This window comes from Anser brachyrhynchus, assembly GCF_964034855.1.
Source record: "Anser brachyrhynchus genome assembly, chromosome: Z".
Taxonomy (NCBI): Eukaryota; Metazoa; Chordata; class Aves; order Anseriformes; family Anatidae; genus Anser; species Anser brachyrhynchus.
This window is the reverse complement of record NC_137697.1, coordinates 37036676-37049079: the sequence shown is the minus strand read 5'-3', so window position 1 is coordinate 37049079 and position 12404 is coordinate 37036676. Positions and strand designations below refer to the sequence as shown.

The 12404-nt window shown below is 39.5% G+C and overlaps 1 protein-coding gene across 5 annotated transcripts in view; it reads left to right on the top strand.

Moving 5' to 3' along the window:
• The window catches only part of CEP78 (centrosomal protein 78), a 58934-nt gene that overhangs the window by 29461 nt on the left and 17069 nt on the right, over positions 1-12404 (top strand). Inside the window, exons 1-9 of one of the 5 annotated variants that reach the window (XM_080574718.1) lie at positions 2537-2662; positions 4072-4133; positions 4301-4575; positions 4792-4967; positions 5566-5638; positions 6164-6267; positions 7639-7813; positions 10082-10195; positions 10434-10498. In XM_080574718.1, coding sequence (XP_080430844.1) covers positions 4323-4575; positions 4792-4967; positions 5566-5638; positions 6164-6267; positions 7639-7813; positions 10082-10195; positions 10434-10498 — 960 coding nt within the window. In that variant the 5' untranslated portion in view covers positions 2537-2662; positions 4072-4133; positions 4301-4322. Of the gene's footprint in view, positions 1-2502; positions 2663-2884; positions 3164-4071; positions 4134-4300; positions 4576-4791; positions 4968-5565; positions 5639-6163; positions 6268-7638; positions 7814-10081; positions 10196-10433; positions 10499-12404 lie in introns of those variants that run through there. The other 4 variants (XM_080574716.1, XM_080574715.1, XM_080574719.1 and 1 more) reach the window with 4 other exon arrangements.

Here is a 12404-nt window from a genome sequence, read left to right as displayed (position 1 = left end):
GACCTCCAGGGATGGTGACTCAACCACCTCCCTGGGCAGCCCATTCCAATGCCTAACAACCCTTTCAGTAAAGAAGTTCTTCCTAACATCCAACCTAAACCTCCCCTGGCACAACTTTAGCCCATTCCCCCTCGTCCTGTCACCGAGCACATGGGAGAATAGACCAACTCCCACCTCGCTACACCCTGCTTTAAGGTACCTGTAGAGTGTGATAAGGTCACCCCTGAGCCTCCTCTTCTCCAGGCTGACCCCCTGAAATGGGATGAAAGACTGGAATTTGGAATTGAGACAGCCAACTGTAGATTCATCATTACACATACTACAGCTGTCCAGTGCATAAAGCCCATACTTAGAGTCTCCGCAATGATTCACAAACACAGAACATTCTTGACGCTTCCTCAACACCCAGCCCTTTTGAGAGATCTGTATCATGTTTACCAAAATTTGATTAAAAAAAAAAAAAGAAGTAAAAAACTCTTAAGCTTTATAAGAATAAGTAGAATGAAAAACAAAAGCAATGATTCAAATGCTGTCAAAAATGGAAACGGACACAGCATTATTTTGTAAAGGAAACAAAGTTTGGTAAGAAGCAACGTGCAACAGATTCTCTGCAGTATTTTGTATTTCAATTTTGGAGATGTTTTATTTACTGGCAAGACAAATTCCATTTGAATTATAACTTAATTGTGACCTAAGCAACCTGCAGTTTAGAGTTCCAGTGCAACTCTTTCAAGACTATATCCAATAAAACATTTGGATAATAGTTTTGATATGACGGAAAATAACAGGAGCTATATTAACAATTTAATCACTCTTCATCTTGCTTTTTTTGACACTTATTCCTGGTGCACAAAACGAGACTGCATGCATACCAACGGCATACAGAAAAGCTTCTTGTTTCACTTACAAGGGAGTGACAGTGCTGCTGTGATTGGTTTTTTTTGCTTGAACTTTACAGTTGATAGCATAATTGACATTGAAATTGACCACAAAATGTAAGGCTCCAGTAGGAAATATCTATAGACACCAGAAAAAAAAAAAAAAATCCCTCCTGGAATCTTCAGAGATCCCTTTCTATTTTTCATGGCTTAAAATGCTAAAATGCATAGAATTCAATGTTACTATTGAAATATCACATCAAGTACTTTAGATTACTTTCCCAAAGAAAATGGGGAAATTCCTAAATACCCTACCCATCTACCCATGAATGATTTTAGATGATGAGCTAAAACCTCAACCCTTTGATATTATAGGGTAAGATGATTTGTAGCTGTCACCCTGCACAAAAGCAAACCCCAAACAGAGTGAAGACTGCCCAGAAAAGTAAGATGAATGAATTAAAAAAAAAAAAAGTGATTAACAACATATTAATCAAAGTAAGAAATTCAAATCTGTGTGGACTAGCAGTGAAGATATATTATACCTCCCTAACTGATAAAAAAAAAAAGGATTAAACAAAATAGCATAAACAGAAAATCTTTTAAAGTAAAATTTCTTGAGAAGTTTTACGTCTAATTTTCCTTGAGTTTTGTCCGTGACACCAAGAGGTATGACAAGCACCAGGAATATTTTGCGTTACGGTCAAGAATTGAAATCTGCTATTACCATTTGTATGATTATGGCCCTGCATACTGCTTGCCTTTTATGCTCAATTCACAAAATGACATGCTGAAACAACTTGTGCAGATGGTGACCTAAGAGTTTCTGAAATAATTCTTGTTCTGGCACACTTGATTACAGTACTTGGGCTGCTCTGGTTATATAACGACTGCGTTTAGTGTTATTATTGTTCAGTATTAGGGTGGTCTGACACACATTTACAGCAATCATTTTCTTAAGCAGTTGGTGTCACTTTCCACGAATGACCTGCAAATTCTAGGACCTGCAATTTCATGGATTACATTTGAGCCACTTGGGTTTAAATGGTGCACTTTAAAACGCCCTCCACTGAATGGTAGCAAGAATCCTCCGGTCTCGATTGAAGTCAGATCTTCCTAAATTAAGCTAGGAAGCTAATGAGAAATGTAGCTGGGAAGTGCAATTCATCTGCTCTCTCTCAGACTGCTCAGACCAGCTCGCTGCAGCTACTGTTGCAAATTAAAATGCTTCGGTATTTATTCAGTTTATTATGTACCTAACGTGATTTGCAGGTAGTACAGCTACACAGCGTGTATGTATAAAGACACACTGAAAGACAACGCTTGTTTTCTTCTAACCCTCCATCTAAAATCCCTTTAGAAAACCGTTTTCTGTGAAGACGTAAAACTTCCGTCCAAAACGCCTGCCGCATTCCTCTCGCCCAGCTTCCCCCCGCTCTAACCCGCCTCGTTCCCGTGACACAAGCACACCGCCCGCTCCCCCCTCACAGCGGCGACGACGCCACCTGAGCGCCCCCCGCCGCCCCCTAGCGGCGTGGCCGGCCGTTGGGGCGGGGCGGGGCGGCCGCCGGGCGCGGCCATTTTGAACGCGTGAGAGAGGGAAGGGGGGGACGGAGGGGGGAGCAGCCAATGGGGTGCGGGCTTGCTGCGCCGCGTGGCGGCGGGCGGGACGGCCGGCGGGGGACGGTTGGGCTGCCGGGGCAACGGTCCCGCGCGCATGAGCGGCGGCTGTAACGGCTGTAACGGCTGTAACGGCTGGCGGTGGGCTCGGCAGGAGGTGCGAGGTTAGCACCGAGGCCGGCGGCGGACTTCGGCCGCGGCTGACGGGCCCCCCGGGTTGTGTCGCGGTGGCGGCGGGGGAAGAAGCAGGGCTGTCTGCCGGGCGGTGGGAGGGGGGTGGGGGATCGACGAGGCCCGGCTCGGTCCCGTCAGGTGGAGGCGGGACGGGACGGGACGGGACGGGGCGGGGTGACCGTAAGGGGGACCAGGGAGCTGCCGTCGCCCTTCCCCCGGCAGCCGGCCCGTTGTCTCAGAGCCCCGCGGCTGACGGCGAGTAGCGCAGTCCGCAGCCCGTGCGTGCTTTGTTAGGGAAGCAGAACGCTTCTCTAGTTCCCTTGGTTGACGGCGATACGGCGTGGGTGAAAAATAAAGTGCTGTGTGATCCCAACCGTGACCAGAGCTGTTCATCTGTGTGCGTTTGGTGGATGTTGTCTGTACTTAACACAGTCGTCCAGCAGGCCAAATGTGTTGCAACCCTGCGGAGCAGCAGATGCTTGATAAAATGTGTAAGGAGACAGTAAACGGCTGCTTATGTTGCAGTTCAGGCTGCCGGGCACAGTTGTTTCAGTGGTCAGTGGTCCTGTGTGGAATTTTTTTCCCCTGTGATTTTTACGACTGTTTTTTTGAATCCCTAGAAACTTTTGGGTTTCTAAAAAAAATATAATAATAATAATAATAAAACCCCGTGTAGAAGGGGACTTCTCAGTTTTGCTATGTGCAGTGCTTCTTTTTTTCTGTTTAAAAAAATAAAAAATAAAGCACAACACTTCAATCTGCCACCAGCTAGTATTATTCAATGTCTTCTTGTTTTGTATTGAAAGAGTATGTTATTTTTCCCTGCATGCTTTCTCAAGGACAGTCAAGGCGTTCTAAAGCGTTGTCAAATCTGCTAACTTCGGTGCAGATGAGTCCTGGTTTACATAGTTGTGTCTCAGTTGCAAGTTCATGTGGTTCTGATAAGCTTTCCCCTCGTCCTTTCTATGGTCATTGCATGCTAGGGCCAGGATCTGCTTTCTTTACTTCAGGTACAGGTCTGATGTTTGTGTTGGAATGAAATGAACCATGAGAAAGAACATTGGCTAAGCTCTGGAAACGAAAGGCTAGTATGTTGTGTATCACCTAAAGTCAGGGGGTTTATAACGGATGGTCACTTTCTGAAGCTGAAGTATTGGATTATAACTTATTTCGGTTTCTGTGACCACAATGTGCTTACATAATGCTGGTTAATCAGATAGCTTAAACAAATGAGCAAGTCACAAGTAGCTCTGCTTGGAATATAGTCTTTCGTATCCGTTGATTTTCAGTTGGGGTTTCCAAGGCTTCCAGGAATCTGCAGACCCTTACACTACAAAACTGTTAAAAGGAAAATGAGAACTTTACAGCAGTTAGTAATTGAACCTTTTATATTTTGCAGATACCCGTTTATTTGGAAGAGTAAAATGTAATTTTTTCCTGTATTCGGCAGTGTTTACACAGGTAGTTAGCATTGTAAGACATCATTGTTTCAGCTGCCACGGTGAAGACATGTATATGCAGTGTGGGTGAATGTACTCTTGTTTTGGGCATGCATGTTGAATTGAGACTGTGTTGCTAAATCAATTTTACATTGGAAAAAAATGAAATCTTTTTTTCTTCTTTTACAGAAACATTTATCAGATAGAAGAAATGATTGACTCAGTGAAAATAAGAAGACAATGCATGCTGGATTTCTACTCACATTATGAACATCTTTGTGCTCTTCAAAGCTCCGTGCCTCTGAAAGCTGTGAAAGCTAACCTGACTCAGGGTACTCTTGATCTAATTGTAGATCGCATCAAAGCTGCAGACTGGGCACCACTTCTGAATGCTATTAGGCATGATAAGACTCTGACTTCTATTGGAATAAGAAGTTTTCATCAACAAGGTCTTGGAGAATCAGGTTTGTGCTGATGGCTGTCAAGGATAAATGCGTTGATGTGTATGTGGTAAAATACATTGCACAAAACTTGTGTGATTGAATGCATGGGCTAAGACTTGTACTCTAAGGAGTTACTTCTATTTAAGAAGAGCAGCAAGAAATTGTAGTGTGATTATGATTCCTTTTAAGTCTATAGGAACTGGATGCTACTGCTGTGTAATTTTTGTTGTTTACTAGGTGGTGAAAGATACAAAACTTACTTCAGAAGGAGAATTCCAGCAATTCGATCAAAAGACTTGACTGGCCAACTATGCAAAGCTGTTAAAGGCTGTCTCAGTATCTCTGATGTACTCAAAAATCTGGAACTGCACGGTTTGCTCCTGAGGGAGAGAGATCTGATGCTTTTAACAAAGGTGAGAATATGTTAGTATACAAATAAGTAGCAACTACTTTTATACATAGCTGTCACACATAAGGATGTGCATGTTTTAACACATCTTTGTGTTATCCACAGTATGAGACAATTAGTATAACCTAGTCTTGCTGAGCCTTTCAAAACTCGTGTAACTTTCCTCTGCCCTGATTCATCAAGGCTTACGAGAAAGTTATTAACATCACTGCAGTGTATGTGGGGGCATATAACTTATATATGTGACTCAAACTACAGTGGATGTGCATGACAGAAGAAAAGCTGTGGGACACCAAGAAGATAAAAGCAGGTCTCTAAGGTGTGTTACTAGAACACTTCTTCTAGTTTGCTTGTGAGTGGCTTCTAGGAAAGGAGGTGCTGCTTGTTGCCAGTAGGCTAGGCTCCTCCTGTGTTGTTTTTTTATATATTTAAAAAAAAAAAAAAGGCTTAAAGTGAGGTTTACAGTGAGCTTTGACCTTCCTCCCAGCTTCCGAAAGTTTCTTGTAGGGAACGCAATGTGTTCTGAGCAAGTCTGACTTGGACTTTTCTCTTTTTGTAATTTTGCTTTTGAGCTAGTTAAAAACATTGCTTTTATTCTGAAGGGCTTGACCACTTCATCATCTCTGGAGAGTGTTTCTTTAGCCCACTGTCCAATTGGAGATGGAGGATTAGAAAGTAAGTTCAGAATCAAAAACATTTCAATACTTCTCTCTCTTGTAGTGCTTTAAATATGTACATTTTTTTCACTATTTCCATTCCTGTTTTAAATCTGTTTATAGTTATTAAAATAATATTTTCTTTATTCTACATGATTTTACATTATTTAGACTTGAATTTGTTTACTTGATTCTAGTAAATAAATATGCTACTGAATAGTGATGCTTATAGTTTTATTTAAAACAGTCACAATATTTAAGTTGGAGGCTAACTTTCTTGATTTTTTTCATGTTTACACAAGTAAACTGAAATAAAATGTTCTGGTTTGTTCAAAGAATCTTTGCTAAGCACTTGCACTAAAATGTATAATTTTACAACACATTAAATGCGTTTAAAATCTCCTTTACTTCAATACCAGTGTTTTGTCATGGTGTTTGCCACGTTATTGATTCCGCTTCTTAATATGGTAGTGAACGAATGCATTTGTTTTGATAACCTAGTTGTGGTGTGTGTAGATAACACGCATGCTCTTGTTTTCTTCAGCAATCTGCCAGAGTGTGAAGAATTCAGCTACTATCAGATACGTAAACTTCACAGGATGTAGCCTCACCTGGCGAGGAGCGGAGCATACGGCAAATGTATTAAAGGTAATTTCATCATCTTTCTTGAACTAAATGTTCACAATAACTTTAACTAAGAATAATAACTATGTTCAGCTAGTAACAAATCTAACAGTATCTAATTTTTTAGTTTTTCAATACTAAAAGCAGTGCTATTCCATATATTGTCCTGAGCTCAAAGAACTGTTTCTGACTTCAAATTTCTGCAGGAGAAGGATAATCTCTAGCATAGCTACTGTAATGCTTTAAAAAAAAAAAGTCCTGAAAATTGTATTTCATTGTGGGAAAGCTGTTGTCACATGAATGTTTAATGATAAGTCAGTTTTATTGTAATCAGTTTCATAAGCCCTGAAGTGAACATCTATTAAGACCAAATTATTTGATACTGAGTAGATGTAAATATCTTAGTATACCTGCATATACAATAGTAAAGGAAAACATTCTGATTACCAGTGAGAAAAATACAGGCTATTCTGTGTAACCCATGTTACGCAGCTCAAAGTGGGCAGTATTTATACTCTGGAAATAAGTTCTATTGTATCCCTTTTCAATTGTTTCCCCATAAATTAAAATGTAATGGGATTGGATAATGAATAATTGAGTTGTAATTTAAATAGTAGTGAATGTTCAGATCTGCTTTTTGTTGTTATTATATTGTTTCCTGACTCAGTGAACATAAAATTAATTAACCTGTTATTGAACATTTAATTTTTTTCTTTAACTTTCAACCTCTAACCATCAAAGCACTTTGTGAGCAGCATATGTGAAGTTTAGTGTGTGAACAGTCCTTCCAAAGTTTGTGAAATGATATGCCAAAACCAGTTTACGGTATGAGATATAAATATGTTTTTTCTTAATAAGTGTCATTTAAAGAAATAACCATTCAGGATGTCTTCAAATGAAGATTAGGGTTGTAATTGACATCTGTTTTAAGGATTGCTTCTTTAATAATTTTCACAAATGTTTCAGAATGTCTAAAGCATCTTAAGCACTGGGTAGAAATAATGAAATCGAGTTTACAGTTTAGAAGCTTCTAATTAACTGATTAAGCTTGTGACTAGTACCATATTCTAATTAATGTTAACATTGGTTTGCATGAAAGCATGCAATTTCCTACTGTGTATATCTTGTTCAAGGTGCATTTTAAGTCGTGTAAAAAAGGTGTTAAGATGTTTAGAGTTCTTTAACCTTATTTAGTAACATGCATTGAAAACTAGATGATGAGAACAAACATAACTTAACTGTAATGTTTAAGAATGACCTGTATTTCTTGAACTGAGAACTGGTATAAATGTGTTTCTTGCATTAGCACACAAGCCGTTAATCGTCACTTTTATGATCTTGTCATTGATTGTGGCTTTGTCTTTGCACTTGGTAACACCACCTGTGTTTGCAAAGCACCAGGCAATGAAAAGACATGGTGAAGCTTGGGCTGAAAGCCTGCGTTATAGGAGACCTGACCTCGACTATATGACAGGCTTGAGGCGCATTACTTTGAACTGCAACATGCTTGTTGGAGATAGAGGAGCAAGTGCATTTGCAGACTGTCTAGGAGAGGACCTGTGGCTAAAAGGTACTGTGAAATACCGACTCTTTGGATAGAGTAGAGGCAGACAGAAGACTGAAAGTTGACAGTTAATAGCAAATGTAGCCAGTAGTGTAATTTCCTATTTTCTAGGAAAGAATTCCATTTGAAAGAGATTCTTTCTTTTCCTCTTTTTGGATAGTTAATGCCCAAATACTTTTGGGTCATCTGGAAGTGTCCTCTAGTATATCAGAGAAGTAATTTGTTGTACAGTACATATGTATGAAATTACTAATAATGATCACAGAATCATTAGGATTGGAAAAGACCTTCAAAATCATCTGGTTTAACCATCCCCTTACCACCAATGTCACCCACTAAACCATGTCCCTAACTGCCAGGTCCAACCTTTCCTTAAACACCCCCAGGGACGGTGACACTGCCACCTCCCTGGGCAACCCAATGCCTAACCACCCTGTCTGAGAAGAAATGTCTCCTGATTTTCAACCTGAACAATCCCTGGCTCAACTTGAGGTCATTCCCCCTAGTACTATTGCTGCTTAATCTGCGAGAAGAGGCCGACCCCCAGCTCCCCACAACTTCTTTCAGGTAGTTGTAGAGAGCAATAAGGTCTCCCCTGAGCCTCTTCTCCAGACTAAATAACCCTAGTTCTCTCAGCCACTACTCATAGGACTTGTGTTCCAGGCCCTTCACCAGCTTTGTAGCCCTTCTCTTAAATATATTGAAGCATGGGAATAGTTTTATACTGTGAGCTAGGTGTACAAATAACATTCATGTGGGTCTTAAGAGGATCGGGTTAGAGAATACTTAAGCAATTTGAACACACAGAACTCTGTTGGCCCTCATGGGATGCACCCACAAGTGCTGAGTGAGATGTTTGATACCAGTGTGAGTCCACTTTCAGTGTTTGATTGATCATGGTGATTGGGAGAGGTGCCTGAAGACTGAAAGAAAGCAAATGTAATTCAGATCTTCTTCAGGAAGGGCAGGAGGAAGGACCTAGGGAGGTATACTCCAGTGGGCCTTGCTTTGATCCCTGAGAAGGCAGGGAAGTGTTGTCATCCAGAGGGACCTCAGTGGACTAGAGAAATGCAGTTCAGTAAAGAGAAGTTCTTAGTCTTTCACCCAGGAATGAATAATACCATGCACCAGTACATGCTGGGATCTGACTTGTTGGAAGGCAGCTTGACAGAAAGCAAGCCAGGGGTCCTTTTGTAAACAGAGCTGTCTGTGAGCCAGCTCTGTGCCTTGGTGGCCAAGAAGGCTATCTATCCTGTATTAGGAGTGTTGCCAGCAGTTTGAGGAGAGTGATCCATCCCCACTTCTCAGCACTGCTGAGGCTGCCAGACCTGGGTTACTGGGCTTTCCTGTACAGGAGAGAGGTGAAGCTGCTGGAGGGAGGGAGTCCCACAAAGGGCCACTAAGATGGTAAAGGGACAAGGATAAGGAAAGTCTCCAAGCTGAACAGTCTCAGCTCTCTCAGCCTAAGGGCAGGTCTCCTCAAGGTGTATGGGTATCAGAGCAGGGGCAGTGAAGAAGACAGAGACAGGTTCTTTGCAGTAGTGTCCAGTGACAGAACAGGAGGCAATGGACACAAACTGAAGCACAGGAGATGCCATCAGAAACATAAGGAGAAACATCTTACTGTGAGGGTGGCAGAAGACTGGTACAGGTTACCCAGAAAGGTTGTGGAGTCTTCCTTCTTGGAGATCTTCAAAAACCATCTGGGTGAAATGGTCCTGGGCAGCCTGCTCAAGGTGGTCCTGATTGAGCAGGGGGGTTGGTCAGGGTGACCACCAGACATCCGTCCAATCTCAACTGTTCTGTTATATTCTGTATGCATAACAAGAAATAAATTTTAAAGCCTTAATAGTACTATTTCATAGTGACCAAGTAACTTACTGATCTTGCAGAAGCAGTGATCTGACTCAGACTAGACTTAAGTTGATTGCTTTTACATACTATGGTACCTTGAACAGCTGAATTAATCAGTATCTAGACCTATTACCTCTGCTAGGAATTCTAAATCACAGTGACTTAACTGTCATTTTGTATTCCTTCCTTTGCAATTGTTTAGCAGTTATGTGTTAATGTTAATGTGTGCTACTGACCTAAACTTCTAGTTTTCACCTCCAAAATTAATAATTCTTGTTTGAACATTTGGTTGTTGGAGTAACATTCTTTATCCATGTTCTGTGAAATGGAGGTTCTCAGCAAGTGTGGATTAAATTGTAGATATTTCTACAAGTTACGCCATTGAATAATTTATTTATTTTACCTCCCCAAATATTTTAGCACTTGATTTGCAGCAATGTGGAATATCCAATGAAGGAGCAAGGTCATTACTAGATGCTCTTCAAACTAATACAACATTAGTGGTACTTGACATAAGAAAAAATCCATTAATTGGTATGTATCTGTAGTATCTATATGTGCTTTTGTCCTGTTTTTTTTTTTTTTTTCTTTTTGAGTAGTTCTGGTGGGGGAAAGTACACTGCTTTCAAGGAAAAAGCCTGCAACAGTATTTTGCTAAGCATTTAAAAATGGGTGAAGGGAGGAGGGTAGACACTGCTTATTCAATGATCTGTTTGCATAAATACTGGTCTCATCTAGGAAATTCTTAATGAGACATCTTAATTCATTCTAGATCACGTTCTGATGAAAAACATTATTGAAAGAGTTCTTATGAATGGAAATAATGCTAATTCAGAGGTATGTGCTAGGCATTCTAGAGTGACTGACTTGTGCTTTGTTTTTTTAAGCTGGCATTGCATTTATTTTTACAAAGATAACTTAGTTCGGAATTAACCTAATGCAGCTATTCCAATTATAGACAGAAAGGTGACTCTATTTAAAAAAGAAACAAAAAATAGGAGAAGAAAAGCTTAAAACACTAGCAGCAACATTAACTATATTATATTGGACTTTTTATGATTTCTTTAAGGTAATTTAAGATAAAATAAAAACAGGATATTCATTTTATTGGAAGAATAATGGCAATTTGTGTATACTTAGGCATTACTGTAGAACAAGTAAATAAGAATTCTGAACTGCTAAGTTTTGTAGAATGTTTTCTTAACACATGAAAATTAACTTAATTAAATAAAGGAACTCATAATTTAAAATTTAAAACATTATTTTGGAACTTTTGTCAATAATTTACATAGTCAATTTTTAAGCTACTCAGGACTATGCAATATAAATCATCTAAGAAACAATAGTTTAAAGTACATTGTCATTTGCCATCTTTATCTAATGACTGTACAGTGTTCAGTGTAACTTGTATAAAATATCTGCACCATTTATGACCAGATATACTGTTTAAATACTGAGTCTTTTATTTATAACAGGGAAATCTGATTCAGTTCCCAAAAGAGCTATCAAGCAAATGAGTGTACATTTATTCTTGTTTTCCCAGTTCTTGTTCTGGAATTTATTGCTCTTTTGGCTTTAAAAATATTTGGAAGTCAGAGTTGTGGTTTTGCAGGGAGAATCTAATAAATTGTGAAGTCTGTGTCGTATTCCTTGGATTAATACAGTTCTCCATTTCAATATCTTAAAGACTCTTTTGGAGAAACCAAGGTTAGCTGTGAAAAAGTACTCTTTTATCATTGGCTGGTGCAATCAACACATGCCAGATGTTGCAGGTATTACATGAAAATAGCATCTGCCTGTACAGAATACAGCTCAAGATAAATGGAAAACTGAACTGTGAAAAGAAGCAACTCTATGGGGAATCTCCCATATACCATGAGACCACCCAACTCAAGACATTTGTTCTATATTTACCAAGGTAGTGCAGTATCTTAAGTCTTACAGGCCATGCTGACAGTCTTGTATACCAGATTAATAATGTAAATGAAAAATCACTGATCATCAGCTTGCTAAGTAACAGCCTCTTCCACAAATAAGAACACAACTGCCTAGATCTGTTATTTCATAAACTGTGTGGGTAGTCCGTTGTAAACAGCATTTGCTGTGTATATCATGTGAACAGTGCAGGCACTCACAGTGGGATAGTCCACCTGTTTAGCCAGATAAATGCAAACATTTGATGTTAAGGTTAATAATCTTTTGAAACTGAAACATTTACTACCCTAACCTCAGGATTTACCGTTGATTTTAAGCTTAGTTACATAAGCAGCCTGAGTATTATGAATAGAAAAACAGCTGAGTTTCTTGACGGTAGTGTCTTGATGCGCTCTATATTGAAAGTCAGCAGTGTGTGGGTGCTTTGTTATGTTTCGTGTAGGTTTTGGTGTTTTTTTTTTAGGGATCAAAACGAGTAAATTTATAAATTGTCAGGAGTATCAAAGATGACAAACAGTTGGTCATAAAGCTGTGCTGCAGAAAACTAGAAGGACTATTTCTTTATTCGGCCAAAATCAGCTGTACAATTAAAAGAAACTTGCAAGTAAAAATGATCTAAGGGTGTATTTGTTTGAGTCCTAGTGACCTCTTCTAAATTTTGTATGTAACTAATACTCCAGTTCTTTCTATTTTCAACAAGTTTTAGCTTAACTCAAACTTCAGTTCCTTTTCTGCTTTTTCCCCTGTATTTTTATGAAGGATCCATCACAGATTAAGTTTACAAATGTAAAGAAGCAATTTTTATTTT